This window comes from Tachysurus fulvidraco, chromosome 20 (assembly GCF_022655615.1).
Source record: "Tachysurus fulvidraco isolate hzauxx_2018 chromosome 20, HZAU_PFXX_2.0, whole genome shotgun sequence".
In the NCBI taxonomy this organism is placed as follows: domain Eukaryota; kingdom Metazoa; phylum Chordata; class Actinopteri; order Siluriformes; family Bagridae; genus Tachysurus; species Tachysurus fulvidraco.
In genome coordinates this window covers 13,741,646-13,764,683 of record NC_062537.1, presented here as the reverse complement: position 1 = coordinate 13,764,683, position 23,038 = coordinate 13,741,646, and the positions used below count along the sequence as shown (strand labels likewise).

Here is a 23,038-nt window from a genome sequence, read left to right as displayed (position 1 = left end):
CTCATTCTCTGCTAAATCAAAGTTTTTCAAATGACTAGCTGCTTCTGTATCATTTTGTTAACAAGTATTATTTATGTTTTATAGGTATTATTATTTACATCAAATTATGTGCAACATTAGAGCCGTGTGAATCAGCAGCATTTATATCGCAGCGGTGCTGAATGCTCACTTCTGATTGGTCGGAATATATTCATTTTTTTCAACGTCAGCTCTGATAGTTCAGGCGGCCATAGCCAACATATTAAAATCTTATGTAATTCCTAAATAAATGACACTTCAAAATATTTTTTATAATAGCAGCATTGTTGAAAGGAGCCTCTGGTGTCAGTGCAATAAGATGAAGAGCTATAACTTTTTTTTGATATAGTAAAGTCTTACAGATAGAGGACTTTACAGGTTTTCTGTAACATGACAATCTGAGGTGTTATTACTGCTGTTGGAATGACCAGAACATGAAACCTAACTATTCTTTGATTAATAAATAATTGTAATCAGTAGCAAACTGATGCTGTAACAAACAAATTAAATGTTTTGTGACGTTGTTATTAAGAAAAAATTCAGCTTCAGGGTGGTAACAGTAATGGCTCTTTGTGTCAGGTGGCACCGCACCCCATCATAATTAATTCATTATCAAGAGCAATTAAACTATATCAATGATTAAATCCAGTTGTTAAATGGAGAACAGACATATAGAGCTGACATATGATAAAGCTAACTCTGTATGAAGCCATTCAAATCTTTGATTTACCTTCTAACCTTCTCAAGTAAAACAGAGGAGGAAATGAGGACATAAAGATAAGGGATAGAATAAGACAAGGAGGAATCAGATAAGCCACATTTAGGGCTTCTTCACTTCTAATGTATCTTCTAACGCTTTGCATATTGAACTGGTCTGTACAGGAAAATTAAACAAGGATTCACAAAAGAAGATGGAAGATAGCATGTGCGGGAATCATGGACGGACAGGGAGAGTGGGTGGACTGTGCTGCATATCCTGAATTAACCTTCACCTAATGTCCTGTAACACAATGACAGTAAACATGCTACTCATTGCTGCTCTGCTGCAGTCACCTATTACAGAGAAAAGTATCGTGTAGAAACCACGTGTCCATCATGATGGACCACGGAGGTTACAGTTAGTGTGGCATGTTACTACACCGCTGTGTGCTGTGGGAGAAGAGGGGGATGTGGTGCACAAAAGAATGACAGACCCCGCAAGGTGTGGCACACGGAGAGGCGTGGGGAGAAAAAGACAAGAGCTGGGGTGTTTAAACAAGAACGACAGAAGGAGACACACTAAATTGGAAGTGAATGAGCAAACCAGAAAATGCACCAAAACTGCAGAAGGCAAAGGGCCAGAGAATGAAAAGAATGGAGAAGAGTGAAATTCAGAGGGCGAGTGAGAAAGACTGCATTGAAGCAGTTTCTGTAATCTTCCACTGCAGCACTGCAATCCCTGTTAGTGTTCCTCTGCAGGCTGACTGTGCCTCTGCATACTTATTGCCATTTAAACGTCCTCCTTTATGGTGAATGATGCAGCACATCCCTTCTCATTGATATTTGATCATCTCCTTTCACAGGATGCACTTTTTCTAGCCTCCAGAGGTTTTCCACACTGCAGAGGCTGGATACGCCATGATGTGCCAGAAGGCATGGCGATAAGGTGGGGGCCAAAACTAACACACTTTTTTTTTCTTAGTGAGAGATTGAAGCAAAATCCCTGACATTACAGCACTGGCTAGAGTCTGAAATATTTTTTATATCATATCATTAAAAAGAAAAAGCAGCTAATGTTGTTAGGTGTGATAATAAAAGTAACAAACCACAATGCTTACAGTTGCAACTTGAACTGAGAAGGGGAACAAAAGGAAGCGTTAAAAGGCGTGGACCTGTTTCAAGGTGGGTCTTAACCGTTGTGCCACATGCTGCAGCATTCAATACAACCTGTTACAAGATATTTAACGATCTAGTCTGGAGATGGCAGACAGCCACATGCTCTACACAGCGTCACACCCAATCACACATGCACAGTGCTAGTACACGTCACCTCATTCATTCCATTTACTAACTCATTCCATTTACTAGACATCGAGGCTAGATCCAATCAGAGTACAACACTGAATGAATGAATGGTAGACATGCTCTGTAGCTCTACACTGTAAGAAGCTACTAATAATAAAATGCTGGATTGGGTTTAAGCGGTTGCTGCAGTTGCATTACAATATTAAGAGAGCACTAACACAGAGGAAACGTGCTGAGGCAGTAAAGCTCGTCTCTGATGACCTTGCACTGTAACATAAACCCGACGTGCATTCAGACAATATTCTTGTGGTGCATTGGCTCCGGGGGGAACTGGTTTTCTGGAATAGTATCATATAATCAATCATATACCAGCGTCCTGATAAAGTAGTTGGATTTCCCTTTAAGCAAGGTTAAAAGGACATTATTTATATAATCTTCTTTATAATCCTACAATAATGTGACAACTTTCAATCGCTGCCATTCTGAGGTTGAACAAAGCTTTCTCTGTGGATATTGCTGATTGTATCTCTATATCTCTCTGTCGATTATTTATAGTGAGCATACACTGCATTTTTAATGATTCATACCCGTTCTGCTGTGGCCACAGGAGGATAAAGGGATTCTAAATCTCACAGCTAAAAAGGCAAGTGGAGCTTTGTGTCTAACGTGAGACAGATGGGAGCACAGCACATCATTAGGTAATGGACTTTCTTTCTGACGAATAGCGTGGATGCTCGTTCATCATCAACTTAAACGTATCCTGCTCACCTCAGCTTCACGGTCAAAGTGGTGGGGTTTTCATTAGGGAAGGATTCAGGGAGACGTGACCGTCTGCATGCTGAGTCACTGGGGCAGAACGGAAGATCAAATGCGAGGAGCCATTAGCGTAATCCTTTCTGAATGGCACAGATCTAACGGCATCTACTTTTAGCCTTTTCACATAAGCGTGATGAATCCACTGAAGCCTCCGGTCCTTGTCTAGGGCTTCTTCGCAAACATACCTTATCCACTAACACTTTTTTAGTGGAACCTTGTCAAAAGTAATAAAAGAGTGACAATGTATATACTGTGTTTGGTCAAAGAAACAGAAGCTACGGCAAATGTTTCTCTGTTTAAACGCATGTGGCGCATGTTTGCGTGCATGTGTGTGTGTGTGTGTGTGTGTGTGTGAAAGAGAGAGAGAGAGAGAGAGAGAGAGAGAGAGAGAGAGAGAGAGAGAGCATGATGTACATCGACGGCACATGTGACCGCTGGTCCTTTGTGCACCAAACATCCATACACGCACAAACATTTTTTGGATTTCTTTGTTGCTCAAATATGTCACTAGCCTTGAAATTTGGTGCTACTATGCACTTGCTCTCCTACTCTCTGCATTTATACATTATTAATTAATACTCATCTCACAAATATAACAATATAACAATTCCAGTCTTCCTGTATGACTGAAGTCCAGCATAAATTGATCACATTTAGCAAATAACTGAATATAAAATAGTTGAAAAGCACAAATTAAACACTGTTTCATCCACAACCATAAAAACTATTTAAACCATAAAAAGCCACGTGCTTATTCTTCTAAAAGTGAAACACGGTGGCTGTGAACCACCAATACTCATTTGCTAAGTGTGAGTGAGACATGACCTCCTCCTGAACCTTATTATCCCAGAACAAGGGGTTGACAAAAGGGAATTTGAGGAGGTGGGTCCCGAGTAAATATATCTTTCACATTACGAGGAACATTTGACAAAAATAAATAAATAAATAAATAAATAAATAAATAAATAAATGAATGAATGAATGAATGAATGAATGAATGAATGAATGAATGAATGAATGAATAAATAAATAAATAAATAGAAGCAATAAGCATGCAGGATACAAAATAATAATTGACGAGAGTAGATGATGAGACAGACTTCAGTAATCAATCATTTCTTTCGCACAGCAGTCATGTATACATTATTAAATAAGAGCATAGACCCTTACAGTTAAATAAATATCTATGCTGTCAGATAGGAACCTACATGATTGCTGTTACAGGCAGTGAAGTACTTATAAATATTTTAAATGTGATTCTCCATCATCCATTTCCAGAGAGTGGATGATAAACTTAAATTATATAGTGCTGAAAGAGAAAATCTGATAACAGTAATATATATATATATATGTATATATATATATATATACATACATACATACATACACACACACACACACACACACACACACACACACACACACACACACACACACACACACACACACACAAACAAAAGTACTAACATCTCTCTGGGCATAACCTTTTAGAATTTCTAAAACTGTACGTTCTGACATCATAATACAACAGACAGAAAATTACTACCCAATGCTGCCACTTGAACTACAAAGGAGCGAAGCCACACTTATGACATAACAGTAATCTTACACGCCTTCAACTGCAAATTATGGCCTCACGCTATAATTACTGTAATGACGCACAGGAAAAGACAACTGTTGTGCTCATGCTTTGTTTGCTGGGGAAGCCAGATGTAATTCCCTTGCTAAAAATTGGCCACTGAGAAGAGAAAAAAAAACAGTAATACAAATTTGTATCCATGTCACAGTGAAATGAGTGTAATATGGCCTCATGGTTGGAGGAGGACTACAATATGCTCAGTAAGAGATGTATATTTTGAGATAAGTGTTAGGACAGGTGTTGCCTGAAGACAGCTAAAGTACAGGTACAGGAGGCTGAAAAAATATCTGACTTATTAGGTTAAACTGGGCTTGATTCTAATCTACAAGTTAATATTATTTCATGTTTGAAACAGACAAACGTAGCATAGACAAGCTGTTAATACTGTACATCACCGCGTATGGACGAATACAGGCTTTTATGAATAGAAATAATTTAAAATGCATAATAATTTTGGATGTTGAAGAGTATGTTAATATGTACTCGTCTATTCATGTGTTGCTTACATAAATATACAGCAAAGTTATTGATAGTATTGATTGCATATCGATATATTTGCGTTTGCATGATGTTTCCGTCTTGGTCTTTCATCTCGGTGGAATAGTCAGTGGGTGTCCGGTAGGGTCACAATCCCTATCGCTTTCATTAAGCTTCCTGCTGGAGCAGCTGACCTGCTCTCTGCGTTTATTGATTTAGACTGAGATTACCAACAAAAATGCATTTCCATTTTAGTCCTGTACAATTGATCATCTTGCTCAAAAAGGGAAGGGCATTTAACGTTCTACTGGTCGTGATCTATGCTATATCCGGCTAAACAGAGAGAGACGAATACCAACAGATAAGTGTAATTGAATGCAGTTTAAATTCACTGTCATAGACTGAGCCCCAGTTCAATACATTAGAAACATACATGCTACTAGGGTTACTTACATAATGGAAAATTAAGTGATTTTTTTGACCACCAGTGGCGTTACAATGCTAGGATATACAAATTTGATCTTCTCACTGTGCCTATTCTGGAATGAATAATACGTTCGCTTCATATCAAAATCTTGCCCTAAGGTCATTTTGTTTTTCAGCATGTCATCACTAGCTTATTTCTCATCTCCTTGTCCCTCTGTTTCTTTCTATGTCAGGACAGTAGAAACAGTCTAAACTCATACCACTCTACACTGCACATATAGATAAGGAAAAAATACTGGACATAGTTATGAAGGTGAGAAGCTGGCCACCCTCCATCAGTTATAATTCTTACAGCTTTCAAAGTCATAGTGGAGAGTAGTTAGACAAGAATATAGCATTACTGGGGATAGTCTTTCTGTGTGGCTGAGCGATGGATGGGAATCGATTAGATCCTCTGCAGACTGACCTTGAAATGGACCAGAGCACCCAAAGGAGGAAGTCTCCTCACACCACAGCATATGAATTAAAGGAAACAGCATTGCCTATGCCTGTTAAAGAGCTACAAATGAATCAGCCAAGCTGGAAGCTTTTCACTCTGACTAAAAGGATGTTAGTTGCATGTTTTATAGCTGCTGTTACGAACAAAAGTAATTCATGTTGTAGAACAGCAGGTCTTGTTTAGGATAAAGAGTGGAAACAGTCAGCTGTGGATAAAATGAGGAGTGTATATTACAACCGATCCTATGTAAAGTTGCTCATTCTTTTGAGACTTTGTCACAGCGGTTTGTATCATACCTGACAAGACATAACATGCCTACTCTTAGGTAGATTCATTCAAGCAACAGGCATTTCCTCTCAATTCGGTTTCCCTCATACAACTGGTTTTGTAAAAGCAAACAAATACAAATGAATGAAATCACCTGAAAGCTGGTTCTAGATGACAGCAGAAAATACACTAGGCATTTTCTCACATCCAGTTAAAGAAGAAGCAGAAATGTTCGCATGAAACTAAGCAGCTAAAGCTCACTGTTCTGTATGAAGCATAATTAACAAGGCAGAAAATCACTACAAACACTGACATTAACATGAACAATTTCCATCCTTTCCATAACAGCAGACTGATGACTCATAGGATGAAAACTTTTAATTTCAGTCACGCACTAAGCAAACACCATGTGTACTTACATTTTTTAGTAACTATGTTGTTAGATTCATGACGGCTTGGTGTGTTGTTCCTGCCAGGTTCTGCTGTAGTACTGGGGGTGGGCTGAGAGGTGGACACTTTAGAGGTGGGCAAAAAGCGGGTCACCTTGGGCGAGGCAGGTGCAAAAGGACCTGCTGTGGAATCACCTTCTACAATCACCTCAGGTCGTGCAGGGATTTTAGAAGTGGCAGCTGGGATAGGGACTTGAGATGAGGTGGGGCGTGAAAATGACACAGGTAGTCCCATTGTGGGATCTGCATCAATAATGATAGGGTCCTGACCAATAGGTTTGGGATCCAGATGAGTTGGGGGTTCATACTCAAAGATTTTGTCCACAAAGACCCACTTTAGGCCAGCAGTGCAAAGTGCTAAGCTCAGCAAACATGCCAAAATGGGCAGAATGCAGATCTTCTCTGAGCGTACACAGTTACGCACTTGTTCCAGCTCCATACATACACAGCAGGAAGCAGCAGTCAGCCCTAGGCATCCCAGCATCCTGTGGTCCTCGCCATTCTCCTCAACCACTACCTCTTCCTCCTCTTCAAGCTTCTCCTCCTCCAGCTTCACTTCTTCAAGAGACTCTTCAGGACATGCTTCAGAAAGGTTTTCAGTGGAGGGATCCGCAGCAGACGTGGAGTTCTCAGCTGCATCGAGTCTGTCAGAGGAATCCTCTATTCCTGCAGCCTCCATCACTATTAGTTATTCTCTTTTTCGTTCTTGCCCCGTTGTTCTCCTCGTCTCATTTAAAGGTTACTCCCCAAAAACCTGTCTCCTAGCCTAGAGTCTTACACATGAGGATTAGTGGTGGTGCTTTCAGCATCGCACATTGTGGCTCATAAAGTGTGTTGTCCATTATCGGATCATGCAGGAGGGGGAAGGGAGTGAGCGAGCAGAGATGCTCTTCAGTGGCAACAGAATAACCTTGTTAGCATCCGGGAAGTGGCTCCGACTTCCGTTGTAGAATGGACTCCTTTCTTTCCTGGCTTCACTCTCATTTCATCCTCCTACTTGGCAACTTGTGGTAAAAAGCGAACAGAACAAAGTCTATAAATAATGGTGGTCTCAGGAGTCAGATGCACCAGGCAGCCTGGGGTGGATCCCTCTCTCGGGTCTCTAGTGCAGCGTGGCTTAGAAAGCGCGAATGGGAGGATAGCAAGCACCTGAGAGCAGAAAAGGAGTGCAGTGGTTGTGCTGGAGCTCAGCCAACAGGGGAGCTTCCTTGTCATGCTCTGGCAGTAGGTACAGAGAGGTCTTGAATCATCCAGAAACTGCAGGTGCCCATCCTCTCCATGTGCTGGCACTGGGGATAAGAGCAGGAACTGATTGTTAGCGCAGTGCACACCTCACTACGCAATATAGAAGGATGGACAAGTGAGGGTTGCGCATGCCTTTTTCTCTCTTGCCCCTCCTCTTCTTTCTCTCTACTTCTTCTCTCACTCATGCACACATGGACATTCTTTCTTCCTCTTACCTCCTTTATGTCGGTCTCATGCCGTCTCTCCCTCTCCCTCTATGGTACATCCCCTCTCCAGCCGCTCCCACATTGCACTCTGAATATAACATGTACAGCCGCGCTAGGCAAGTCTGCACTTGATCCAATTACAGAGTATGCAACGAATCAAAGACAAGCAAGTCAGATGGTCCCAGCCCAGCTCTCTCTAGCTCTCTCTTTGCTGCTGCTTTCTCTCTCTCACTCTCTCTCTCTCTCTCTCTCTCTCTCTCTCGATCACATACACACACACACACACACACACACACACACACACACACACACACACACACACACACACACACACACACACACAGTTCCTTCTCCTCCTCCTCCTCCTCCTCCTCCTCCTCCTCTTTGTAGACCATTGATTATGCTAATATGAAAGGAGCATTTTTATGAGCGGAAAAAGCTCTCCCAGTGACAGAGACATGTGATATTACTCATGGGACTGCAGCTATTGTTTTTCTGAATACTACCTTTTACTGGCAAATATTCAAGAGAACGGGAAAATATGTGAAGAACAAGTGAAAACATTCCATTAACCTACTTGAACATGAAATCCATAGATTTGTACAAATGAACCAACACATCTGCTTGTATTTCCTTTGCCTTCACCTTGAGTTCTCTCCTTTTTCACGTGTATCTTACCTATATTGTTGACCTCGGGGGACTGGGGGTGGGTACAGTGATGTACTGTAGATAAAACACAGGGTACAGAACAGACTTTCAGCCACTCCTGAGTCCGTTAGTGTGTAATCAATAGCTTTTTCTTAGCCACAACTGCCAGTTCAAGCAGCAGACTTTAATTAAAGACCAAAGTCATTTATTATAATTAAATATAATATTTAATTAGTTCACAGGCAACGAAGAAACAAAGACGTTTTTCATTGGTGCTGTCTCTTATGCCTCCTGTTTTATCATGTTATATGACTACATAGCATGAAACTATTAAGATGATGTTAATTTCATGGCACAGTATGGCATCCCTATGTAATTTACAACCTATATACCACTACAGGGTAGAGTGACAAATTTGACAAATTTGCTAATTTTTTAGAAAAAGAAAAAGAAAAATAGCTGGTCATATTTTCTAAATTATAAACAACCTAACAGGCTAAATTAAACCCCTGTGACTATGACCATGCAGTTACTAGACACCGAACAATTAGTCTGTTTCTTATTCATATCCTTTTAGAAGAGATTATCTCGCAATGTGTGTTACTTTAGAGAACTTAACATACAATACAAGGGGTAAAGTACAGCAATTTGAAGAGATGTGGGCACCTTTAATAGATTTCCTTAAGAAATAAGAAGATGCATGTGATAAGGTTCTGAGTGTGACAGAACATTTTCATTTTCCTGTTCTGTTTTGTTTTATTTTAATTGCTGCTGTTTTGATCAACATATTTGGAAGGTTTTTGTATTTTATTCTCTTTTTGGTGATACAATTTTTGTTATTTGGTTATTGGTTATGGTTAGTATTATTGGAAAATCAATAAAAAACATTGTTGTAAAAAAAAAAAAAAAAAGAGGAAGACATTATCTCTCTCAATTTCTTGATAAATCTCTACAAGCTACCTAAAGGTTACAGACTCGCACACAGTTCTGTAGCATAATTCCAGTTATATACAAACACAAATCCCCATTGCTTTTTCCAAGCCTGTCACAGTATGACAATATGCTACTACATATTGTCTGGGATTGTCAGCCTCGTAATCCCTTGCTCACATGCGATGAGTGAGACAGAAAACAGGTGTTAAGCTCTGACAGTTCCTAGGTGTAATAGGCTAGGACACAATACATAACCAATAATACACAAATCCAGATTTTATGAATCTCAATTATTTCATATTAAAGAAATGACTGCAATGAATTCATTTAGACAAATAAAACTAGCCATTTAATTAGGAAAAAATAAATGGCGCCCGTAATAGGAGTAAGAATGATGCTGTGTCTGGTAGCTGATGCGCTATGATGGCTGAATTGGCATCATTAAATGATTTAGAGCAAACTGAGCTTAGGTTTATTTTTTTTAAGTAAGTTTTTGTTTTTAAGTCTCTGTTAGCCTTTTTATAGAGTTTTTGTGAGTCATTAAATGTAATTCTGCTGTGTTGTAAATGGTCTTGACAATTTACAGATGTTTTATTTATCAACATAAAACATCAGCAGTACCAAGAATCTCAGAAAATCTCGTGAGAATTTTTATTTTAGTTCTTTTCTTCAAAACAGCATCTGCAACATGAGAAAAAATTAATTTTTTTTGAAGCAAATGCTGAGCCCACTTTTTTACCTCCAGCTCTCTGGAGACATACAGTGTTATATATCATGTTCTCATACTCAGGAAATGGTTCAATAGCTCTTACTACAGGAAAGACCAAACATGGTAACAATAGGAAGAAGGTGAGGAACATCAGAAAGAACATAGAAGAAAGACATGTCAGGAATAATTATTTGACTAATAAAATAAGAAATTCATTTCCTTGTTGTGCCATTTACAGGAAGTCATGGGAATTATTTATAGTGCAGTGAGAAAGTGTGTGTGTGTGTGTGTGTGTGTGTGTGTGTGTGTGTGTGTGTGTGTGTGTGTGTGTGTGTGTGTGTGTGTGTGTGTGAGAGAGAGAGAGAGAGAGAGAGAGAGAGAGAGAGAGAGAGAGAGAGAGAGAGAGAAAGCGTAAAGTGGAAAAAGTAAATCTGAAGAACCTGACCCAGAAAAATCTGCATGCTCAGTGATGAGAGAAGACTATGTACTGGCAGACAAGGCTATTGGTGTATTAAAAGATGAAGGGCCTTTTCTTGCCAAAAGACAGAATGGTAGGTTTTACCAAACAAGTGATGAGGCTAGCGTGAATTCATTAAACCTGCCATTCTCTGCTGATACACATTCTCTGCTGATACACATTCTCTGCTGAGAGGCTTTTAGACAAATAGAAGAGTGCCTGTCATCCATCTAAAGGACAAGATCACTGTCAGGACCAGACAGCATTTGTGAGTAAAGTCCACTTTCCCACTGCTAGCAACAAGGAGGGGGTGATGTGTTTGGTGTCTTTCCTCCTGATAACTATGACTTTACAAAAACCGTGACTATTTTCTATCTCATAGAAGAAATAATTAAAAGGCCAGACTTGTGTGTATGTGTGTGTATAAAGGCCCTCACCTCTGCCTGCCCGCCTGGCTGGTGCCTGCACCACAGGCTCATCCGTCTCCCACAGTGACCCTCTCTGCTCTGTCTGGCACAGACACACACACATAGCGACCAGTGCCCAGATGTGTATGTAATGGAGCCCAGGCAGGAAGTAAGTCACTTGACTGAGACTCAAGTAAGGTTTATAAAGACAACCCCATTAACATTAAGGCTGGATGCACACTAGCTCATTATTTACATGCTCCCTTCAGGGTTGTTTTAAAGCACAGGAAAAGGAGGAGTGTGCATTTGTGTGTGTGTGTGTGTGTGTGTGTGTGTGTGTGTGTGTGTGTGTGTGTGTGTGTGTGTTCAGCACTGCTCTACTGGACAGCTCCTGTCTCATTCACTTCACTAATATTCCCAAATGAATTCATGCCACACAATGTATTATCAATTTTCAGTGGCTCATTGAATCAGTTTTTACACAGAGATATAGTATAATATTTACCAAAGCAACACCCATCAGATTAAAATGCATTGCTTCACGTCATGTTTACAAATGAAATGCTGTTCCAGCTGGATTAGATCGGATTATATTCAATAAAATATTCACTCACAAATGTTTAAATGCAAGCAGGAACATTGTTGTATTTTCTGAATTTCCTCCAGGATCAATAATGTATGTACGTATGTATGTATGTATGTATCTATAATGTACAGATAAAATGAACAATAAGTCCAGTGAACTGTGTATTTAACATTAAATTAAAAAAATGGATGCAAATCTGTATGTAGTAGAATGAGCTTACTTTGCCAAGTGTGTATGTGCAGCAGTCAAATTAAATGTTAGATCACGTGACTAGTGGGAATTGCAACTAATTGATCCAGCCTTGTGCAGTACTGTGAGTGTCCCCTCCTCTTCCACAGCAGGTCATACTTGCCATGTCAAAGCACTAAGTACTCAAGAAGGAAATATTGAGCACATTAAGGTCATGTACTGTACGTAAGGCCAAAGTCTTATTCAGGTGGAGTCTTCCATTTATATTATGTCAGCTACTTCATTGTAAGTAATAAAGTGAACAAATCTCATCAGTTAAAACTACACTTTTATTATTGTAGATTAATAATTTAACACTTAATAATCCATAGTATTTATAAAATACTGTAAATAAGCTGTGAGGACTTAACTGTACAAAAGCAGGCTAGAGAAATTACCTACACTATTACCTACACTACCTATACCTACTCAAAAAAAGATGTTCTCTGCCCCTAATGTGATTCATTGCATCCTCTGCTAAGTGATCCTGGATGAACATGCAGTAAAAAAAAGTTGTTCATTACAAAAAAAAAAAAAACAAAAGTCTTGAAATATAACATGTCAGAAAAGTACAGGAACAAAAAAGGGGCGGTAATTATTAATGTTCTGGCAGGAGTACTTTCCCCAAAAGGCTCAGATATAGAACAGAGTAGCGTGACTAAGAATACACTGAGCTCACGCACAACTGATCCACTAAACATTTAATCATAACCTGCAGCTGTGAAAGTCTGAAGGAGGAAAAATGTGTATAATGAATGTTTCTGAAGAAAGAATATTTTCGCCACAGTCTAAAGTATTTTAATAAACAAAATAGCTGACATTTCTTTCCTTACTCTACTATCTACTATCTATTCCATTGTCCTTAATCCTGGGTCTATCCTGCTTTGCTCCTGGTGTGCCAGGGATGGGCTCCAGATCCACCGTTATCCATCCATGACCAGATTTACTGAAACTGAGTCTAAACTTGCTTTTAATGCAGCTTTTAACTATAAAGCTTTATATACTGCCATACTGCATGACTCTAATATGACATTAACACTTTATATACAAACAAGCAATATTTGGAATATTTGCAATTTTTTTAAATAATAATTATTTAGTCTGCTTACTGAAGTTTTGTGTTTGTTTAAGAAAGCAGAGACAAAATATCTTTAACTGTAGCAATAACCTGCAGTCATTATTAACTCAGAGAGAAAATATTTAGTAGATTTAGTCTCTAATCTCTTTCCCAACCAGCCTGAACTTTGCCCTTTGAGACGATGCCAGACCTGATTCACCGATTTCTCATGAACTTCATCTAAAGAAACCTTTTATACCACCTTCACATCATATTCCCTGAGAGACTTTACACTAGTCTAGACATTTATTCATGTTCTCCATTTGAAATATGACCTATTGAGATAACAGCCCACAAAAACATTTTGACATTTGCACACAATTTAATTAATGGCATTAGGTTTAAATACCACACATATTACATCTTGCCTCTGCCTTGCAGACAGCAGTGATCACACTGACATATTATCCCTGTGTACAGCTGAACATTTTACTGACTTGAGGTACAAGAGCAGTCTACACTTGAGAGTCCAGAGCCATTACCTTCTGTCTGGAGTGCTGACCAGTGGCCCCTGTACTAAGCACCTCATGAGACATATCTGTTCAATGAGCTCATGACTTCAGCTGGTATTCTGTAGGAGACATTACAAACTAATAGAATTGTCAAATTTGGTTATGCTCTACATAAATCACACACCAAAGTAGAGTCGGCAGAAACAGCCAAGTGGGAAAATTGAAAGTTTTTATAATTGAAAACAGTATTGGTCCTCGTCTCAGCTATTATTTTCAAACAGGTTGGATTCCATCTGTGTGCTATACAGAGGTTAATATGTCTGATATTATACAGTCAGTCTACATAAATAAATGTGCCGTGGTAAATAAAATGATAAATAAAATGTTGCGCATGGTCTTTAAGCAGACAGTAATAAATTTTAAAAAACATTACTTTAATTTATTATCACAAAGCTCTTAATTTATTTGAATCCTCATATAGAATCCATACCAATTTTTAGAGATAATTAGGTTGTTAACATTTAGTTAACAACCAGTAGCTGATTGCTACCACTGTTATTCTCCCCAATTCCAAAAAAATCCCAGAAAACTCTATAATAATCAACCACTGATTCATAATAAATGATATCAGTATACAAAAATGCATTACAAATTTTTTGAATTAAGGCTGTTTTAGCTATTGATCATACAATGGAAAAAAATGTAAATGAACACCTGACCATGTGATACGACTGGATAGTGCAGATCATTACAGCGGTGTAATAGGGAAAAAAACGACTTCCCTTAAATGAGTCAAATAAGACACTGATGAATATGGGGGAAGTCTTATAGGGGAGATAATGATGGCTTGTGGTCTCAAGTTGCATGAAAATGCTACTTATATGGTGAACCTTGAGGGGAAACTACTTAGACAAAATACCGCAAATCAATGGGGTGTTGAATTCTAGCTTATGTGTTCATTAGAAATCTCGGGAATGGAGATGCATCCGGTCACATGACTAGTATTGAAGAACAACTACATTGTGTATTGTACCATTTACAAAAAAAAAAAAACTTAAAAATCACAGCCCTCTCTAGATCCCTATAAAACATATCAAGGTTATCCAGTCATGATCGCTATCTGTGGAAATTTGGCTACTGACCACCATCACAGCAGAAGTCATTTCCATTACAGCACTACACAGCACAGAGATAATTACTGACTGTGACAAAAGTGTTTCCTTCCCCCCAGCAGCCCCCGAAACCAGCGTCACTAGAGTGCCGTGTACGACAAGGACTCTGATCGACACGATAATAAAGTAATAGCCTCATCACATAAATGGAAAGGAATAGAGAAATAAAGAATATGCCCTCTCAGTCACCTTGCTCTATATAGTATAACTGTGGCACTGTTAATCTCCTGATATTTTGTAGGTTAATGGTTAGTTTTGATTAGCTTTCATGAGGACCAGTTTATGTTGCCACAGTGGTGTAATAAACATTCCTATATAGAGTTAGGATGTATATTTACTTCTTACAGTACATATATTTTAGGATATATAACTGCTTTCTTCATCTATTTTATTAATATATCATAGTATCTAATGGTTGTGTGCTTCTTGAGTTTATACACGATAAACATTAAGACAATTAGACATTTAAAGGCGGGGTGCACGATCTCTGAAAGCCAATGTTGACATTTGAAATCATATAAACAAACACGCCCCTAACCCAAATGTTTTGATAGCTTCGCCCCACACATACATACGTAACCCAGGTAACTATTATGGCGGAACCTGCCTGGGGCAGCTGGCAGAGGGGATATTTTTTATCAATAAATGAACTCAATGAGTAATACTATGGTAATACAGGTCAAATGTGTTTTTGTAGTATTGTGTGTTGTACTGTGAAAGATTTAGCTCTGTTTCACGTGGAAGACGACGTTCAACACCTAGAACCTGAGGCAGAGGTAATGGCAGAGGCTAATGTCAGACATGCACACTGAACACTCTCTCCGTCGCATATTTAGAAGACACACCCCTTTCTGCTAATTGGCCAAACGTTTATTTTGTTAGTCGGCCCGAAGTTTTGAAGCATTTTTGAAACAAAATTATTCACTATCCCTTGTAAATAATACCATAAAATTGCCCAGTAGCCTTCTGAGTGTTAGAAAAAAAAATGCTTCTCTTCAAATATAATTGGTTTCTACACAACAAAGCCAATCCTGGCACAGAATCAGCTGACAGGAATACATATAGTACCAATAATCCTTTAACATCATGTTACTGTAGGCTGTGAACACAAGGAAAAAAATCTGAACAAATGACAGGTTAAGCTCTTGAGGTTCTTTATCGTCTGTGAGGTGTCACTGTTGAGGAGGTTACAGATTCAGCTTGTCCTTGTTGGGCTAATAATATCTGGGCAGACATGTGGATGAAACAGCTTTTTTCTGCCTGGGCAGGGATTCAAGGAAGTACTATTGGCTAATTGAAAAAAGTGATCAAGTGTCAGATTAAAGCACATGGTGCTGCATACTGATTACCTGCTCAAGGATGCGCTGAGAGGATAAACACCGGACAATAGGGAACATGGTAATATCAATGCCACACAACGTTTTCAGATATCAGAGGCAATTTTTATCGGTTCAGGATGACCTTTAAAGAGGTATGCTAACCTAAATGGGGTGACCGAGTACAAGTAACTAAAGTAAGAAAAGACAGACTTCATCAAATGTGTTAGATATTCAGGAAGGCTTAACTTACCACCGTCATTTGAAAGCACAATAATTTCAGAAATAAAATAAAATGTATGGTCATTAAACCAAAGTGGAAAAACCCACAATAATTCAGATGTATGTACAGAGCATACCTGCCAGCTTTTCGAGTCTACTGTATCGATTTCTAAGCATAAAACAATTTATTTTCTTTTATAGGTTCATACTGAAAACATTGTCAACTGTCTATTTTAAAAAGCTTCGAATGATCGACTGTTGTAACCGCGACTAGACAATAATACGCACAACAATAATGCGATGCGGTGGTTATTAGGCAATGATTATTACAAGCAGGTCTCTCTTCTTACCTTTGATGACCTGCACAATGGCATTCTGGGAATCTTCACCACGTTCATTCACAGCTGTGCATGTATATGTTCCAACATCAGAATCTGTAACTTTTGTTAACAGCAGCTCTGATATCGCTCCTCTGTTAGACAAACATAAAACCGTATTATTTGTTAGAATCTGAATTCAAGTTCCCAATTATAATATCACACACTGCTTTTCAGAAAAAAAAATCTTACATATACATCATAGACCTTGAGGTATCTGTGATGGGGAGCTGGCTGATGGGTGTGAATCGGTCATGTACCAATTTATCGGGAAAATGAGACGGCTTTAAAAATTTATGACATTTATATTTTGATAACACTCTCATATATAACTAACCTGCTCATTGCCCAAGGCTACACATTTTAGGTTTATTAGTCAGACCATAAACATTTCTGGTTGAATGTCTTCCTGGAATTCTTATATTAAAAGGAAGGGAGGAAACCAAATACATATTTAGTTCTTAATTATTTCTGGTTTACAAAACCTCCTGGGTGCTATTATTAGACAGGGGTAAGTTTTTGTTTTAAATGACTTAACTACTAAATAATTTGAGCTCTAAATACACACACACACACACACACACACACACACACACACACACACACAAAATCGCTTCCAATTACTACACATTAATTACAAATATAATAAAAATAAATAAATAGATAGATAGATAGATAGATAGATAGATAGATAGATAGATAGATAGATAGATAGATAGATAGATAGATAGATAGATAGATAGATAGAGAGATATTAATAATAAATATTCTTGGATTGCAAATTTAGTTTAGAAATCATATACTAAAACCTATAACTTGGACAAATGGTTAGTGTGTGTGAAGCATGCCCAGATATATGTAACAGGCAATGAGCAACATCAGAACAATATTTTTACTTCAGCCTGGTGTGTAATGTATTAACTCATGACCTAACCGTTTCTTGAGGCAGGCCTCACCTGCTCCACAAAACAGAAAGAAAAGTAATATGTAACAGGAATACAGGTGCTCACTTTTTCTTCAGCTTGATTTTTCTGGTGTCATTTTTGACAATCTTGTTGCCGTTTTGATACCACTGGATCTTGGTCTGTCTGCCGCCGGCTAAGAGCTCGCACCTCAGCGTCAGCTTCTGACCTTCCTTCACTTGCATGTTAGTCAGCTTCTTTAACTTGGGCGTGGCTGAAACACAGACAAAAATCAGCTGGTTAATCAGTGACATAACCTGAACAAAAGTAGGGGCTGCACAATATGTCCTTTCATGACTGTTTTTCTCTATCCAGAACTATTCAAGCCATTTAAGTGTTTAGCGTAAAAACCTCAGAAAAAAAAAAAAAAAAACCCCACCTCATTTTAAGTGCCAAACCCCTTTTTGAAGAAAAACCAGCCATGACCAATTATCTTAGATAGAGGGAGACATGGACATGTGTTCATTGTGTGCCAACAGACCTGGAGGGTTTTTGCATTACCCCATCTGTTAATATTCATTATGCCTGACAATCTTTTCAGCAAATCCAAGCCATTCCACAATCCCATGAGAACCAACAGAGGCTTTTGCTCCTTTCCAAACAGCTCCACGGTGGGTCTGCACATTTTCGAGACACCCGCACCTCCAGTTACAGACAAACACAAAAGAATAATCAGCTTCCTTTCACATCTTAAACGACCCACAGGGTTGCCATGAAACTGTAGTTAAATGTGAAGTCCAGGCTTTAAGAGACGTGTTTGGGGGAAAGTTCATTATGCAAATGATGAGCAAACAGTTAACCAAGAGTAGGCCATCAACTCTTCAACTTCTTGAAGCAGAAGAAGCTTATAGAGCACCTTTGTAAAGGTTGTTAAGAGGATATAGAAGGCATTGTCCACTAATAAACTCAGCTTCAAAGGCTTCAGATTTCCCCAATGGATCTTTGTAGGCTTGGAATCAACAAAATCTTCTGACATTCCATGAATAATATGCAAAGTATTTCAAGCTGCTTACACCATCTGCTGATATATAACCTGTTTGTCCGTCATAAGAATTTAAAACTCAAGGAGAAAAATCTGATCACACAACAATCTGGGCTGTGGTGATGTTTACTCCTCTGAGCTTGTCTGGATGTCCAGTCGTTGTTGGACATCAAGTGGAAAATCACTGTAAATAACTGGACATCTCTAAAGTCTTTAAGGCGAAAGTGAAATAAACATCCTCTAGTTGAATTGAAACCGAGAACATTCTGTTACAATAAACCCAATAATTACTTTAAAAGAGAAAAACACAAAACTTATAAAAATATATAAAGGTTATTGTGAATCCTTTAATCCATTAGATTCATGACAAAATTAGTCAATTCTAATGCCGAGTCCAACACAAAGCATTGTTCCAGATAACTTATTGTATTTTGTTACTATAGTGAGTAGAAAATATTTATGTTTATTTATGGATATTACTTAACAACAATTACTTAGCAACGCTCAATATCACTAACAATATCAATTAATGCAGGTGAAATTTAAGCTCCTAAAAGAAAATACAATGCAAAATAACTTTAAGGCACTGAACATGAGTTTGGACAGTAATGCAACTCTACACTCTAATTACTTTATTGTTAATTGTGGCTATTTACTGCTCATGAAGTTGTACATTGTGTTTTACTATAATGCCTTATTTTTTAATGTAACATTAATTTATTATATAATACGCTACTTTAATATAAAATGGTATATGTTTGCTTTGTGTAATATCTTCATCGATGATAAATATATGAAAGCATTGATACGATATAAACAATTTCCTTCTTGATGTAGTGGCACGATGACCACTAATGTTATCATCAGGCTCACATGTTTTCACAGTTTGAGAATAAAGAAGCCTAAAGTGTTGTTTTTGTTGATGTTAGCAAACACGAACTATACAAAAGCTGAAATTGACCAAGTTAGCTTATTTTTAAAAATTCTTTTTTCTCTCAACGACCATGTGAATGTTAACAATACAATGCGTCTCTAGCACTGAGCATTTATTTTCAGCTATCAACCAGTATTGATCTTATTTTTATATCATTGTTCTGGTAGTGATTAAAAACAATTGAAAGGTGAACAAATACTTCAAATTAGATAATAAGGTAATAATAAGAATAAGCCAGCAACTTGTGCCTCCCTAAAGGCCACAGCTGCCTTCAGTAATGTAAAAAAATAATGGAGATATTTTTTTTTGGTCATATATCCAAGGCATGCTCCCAGACATACAGCCTGTCATCAATTAGTCCATCATCTTTGGGCAGGTCTGTAATTACACAAAGCATTGTGCAAGGCAGAACTCACAAGACCTGAATAGACAAAGTGAAAGGCAATATTGCAGGTTTCCCCCTAGATATCATCATACCGGTTTTACATTTGCAAAAAAAAAAAAAAAAAAAAAAAAAAAAGGTTCATGACAGTTGTTACTTTTATTCCCAATTACCTCCCAAAGTAGCCCAACCCAAACAATCACTCTCATTCAGAAAAAAAGCCCAACTGATAAGAGAGTGAATTCCATATCTAAGTAAGGTGTAAGGTTAAAACTATTTGAAAACAATGAACTTGTACTATCCTGAAATTCTTTCTGAAATGCTATTGACTCATTTAAGCTGACATCACTGTGAAATGGTGCACATATTTTCACGTGTCTTGGTGTTTGTGTGTATGTGTGTAGGCAATATAGCGACAGCAGATATATTTCTTTGCTGTACTAATCTTTAAGCTCCAGAAAGTAAACATACACTCTTGTAATATGTAATACCGCAAAAAAGATAGTAGGCACAACATCTGAGTAATACTTAAACAACACAAGCAATCTATACCAAAGAAACACTCAACTTAATCAGTCTGACGTTTATAGCTGAACTGTTGAGCAATACTGCTTCAATACTGGCCAGTGTCACAGGCAGTGTACAGATGTCTGCCTTAAGACTTAACAATGCTGCCAGAATTGACTGATTTCTTCCTGCCAAAGATGAGTATTGCAGAGTGGGTGGTCTAATCATTTCATCTATATCACTGTAAAACAAGTCATGTGTCACAGCCATAAAAACAGTTCTACATATGACAGATAGCTCAATTTACAGCGTGTCTTTCTGTATATTTTTGGTGGGTTTTTTTGGTGGATACAAGCTGCTTCTCCAGCTGTTTCTATGTGTCATGGAGGAGTCCCCTTCAGGGAAACTCCTACACTGTTCTTTAGGCCACAAAATTTTCACGGACCAGGGTTTGCATTCCAGCCATCATTGGTCTGTTGGACAAGGAATTCCATGATCTAATACTTAGTCCAGATACACACATCAGGGTCCAGTCATATTCTGACTGTAGTCTATGGACTATAGGGACTTGTCTGGAAAATGGTACATAGCTATAACTCTTTTAACGTCTGCTCAAAGACTTGACTTAATGCCGTAATTGGTTGGAGGCTGTGGGAGTTTAAAGACATTCCTCTCCTAAAGCAGAAAGCCATCAATCCTCCAATGTAGTCAGCAATTTACAGTATTTACTCTTCACATGTTTAGGATTAGGAAATGACGAATATCCTTGAATTGACTATTTATTAGTCTTTATGTAAGTGAATTATTTATGAAATTAATCTCCATACTGAGATTTTTTTTATCAATTGCATTTGGGATTGACCAGGCACCAAACTGTACTTTTCTTGCTTGGTTAGTTATCAACGTTTTGACATGACAAGACATGTTTTGTATGTATATTTTTGCTGGAAAACTAATTTAGAGTACATAATAAACCTTACCCATCTCTACAAGCAATTCTAACAACATTTTTATACTAAAGGTAAAAAAACATGTTCATTTGGTGGCACCATCCCAAGTAACAAGGGAAAATACAACTGTGGCTTGACCTTATACTAAAAAACACCAACAACAAAAAAGTTAATTAGTAATAAAATCTAGATTAAAAAATGTATTTCATAAACGAATCATTTGTAGTTGGCTTAGCAGAAACACAGCGTGCACTAAAAGACAGACTAAGATCTGAAATCTTACACAGCTCTCAGATTTGATCTGTTTGATACCTTTCTTTAGAAATGTCCATTTAACCCTCTGCCATTCTTCTAACTAACAGACTAACAGACTGATAGTAACGGACACCTGTCAGAGCTTCACAAAGTCCATTAGGAAACAAATGCCAAACAGAGGTAGGTACTCATACACCGGTTCATTCTGTCTCACGAATTTTATATGATCTCAGTATAACCTGAGTTATTTCAACATCTGAGATTTCCAGAGCATAAACGTGCCTGTTTCGACACGACCGTCTTCGAGAGAGAGAGAAAGTTAGGTGCAGTGTGGAAGTAGGATGTAAAACAGGATATTGGATTTTAGAAAGGTTCATGACGGGTGTCAAGAGATATAAAAAAATAAAAAATCCTCAATGAAGATCTTGTGTCATAGCAAAATTTATTATGGTTGAAGAGGACAGAAGGTTGTACAAGTGTATTCAGTTATAGACTGATATTTTAGTGACTGATCTTCTATGACTGCAGGTTTGAGACTGAAACGTGACCTTTTTAAGATCTTTTAAAGAGACATGACATCTCATTTCCTTAAATAAAAACTCATAGGTAGTTTATTTCCATATAATCAACCTGCATATGATTTATCTATCATTAATGTCTGGCTAAAATGAAACTCAGTTCATTCCACAAATGCAACCTGTGCTGAGAAACAGTCTGAAAAACAATAAAAAAAGAAAAAAAAAAAGAAAGAAAAAAGAGGAACAAGAACTTAAGAGATCTCAGATAAGACATCAGGACATTAAGGGATTAAATGTCGCACGCGCTCTGTTGTGACTGGGGTCACCAGCACTAATCCCACACACCTTACTGGGGTACAGTTATTTTACGCACCTGCAAGGTCGCTCCTTTCCTCCTTTCGCCCGCGCTTGTCTCCCTTTTCTCTTTTCTTGCCCTTTTCACCTTTTCCAGACATGCTGAACCGTGGACTCGTTGCTTCAGGACTTCAGGACTTTAACAGACTTGGAAGTGTTTTGTTCCTCGCCGTCTGTGCGCGCGCGCTACTTTACAGCCTACTGTTGACTGGCCGCCGCCTCCTCCGCGCGCACGTGTTTTACAGCTCGGGAGGTTGTAAAGTGGGCGGGGCCTAAACTTTGACTAAACCCTACAGCTCAAATTTCTCATCAATTAACGCCAATAATATAAAAATAAAAATAAAAACATTTGTTCATTCGAGTCGCAACACTTTATGAAATAATTTTTTCAAGATGTTTCTTGAATAATTTCCAAAGCACACTGTTTTATTTACATTATTTATGACGTATCCATGTAGATTTAAATCAAAAAATACATTTAAGGTACTGGATCCAAAAATTGGATCTTGAGGACCACTTATATA

General features: G+C 38.1%; 1 protein-coding gene across 13 annotated transcripts in view; it reads right to left on the bottom strand.

Moving 5' to 3' along the window:
- The window catches only part of nrg1 (neuregulin 1), a 71,150-nt gene that overhangs the window by 17,617 nt on the left and 30,495 nt on the right, over nt 1-23,038 (bottom strand). For 7 of the 13 annotated variants that reach the window (XM_047805071.1, XM_047805073.1, XM_047805077.1 and 4 more), the window contains exons 2-3: nt 17,681-17,846; nt 16,644-16,765 (exon numbers count right to left, since the gene is read on the bottom strand). In XM_047805071.1, the coding sequence (XP_047661027.1) occupies nt 16,644-16,765; nt 17,681-17,846 (288 nt within the window). Of the gene's footprint in view, nt 1-6,565; nt 8,232-16,643; nt 16,766-17,680; nt 17,847-18,113; nt 18,281-22,533; nt 22,728-23,038 lie in introns of those variants that run through there. The other 6 variants (XM_047805080.1, XM_047805081.1, XM_047805079.1 and 3 more) reach the window with 6 other exon arrangements.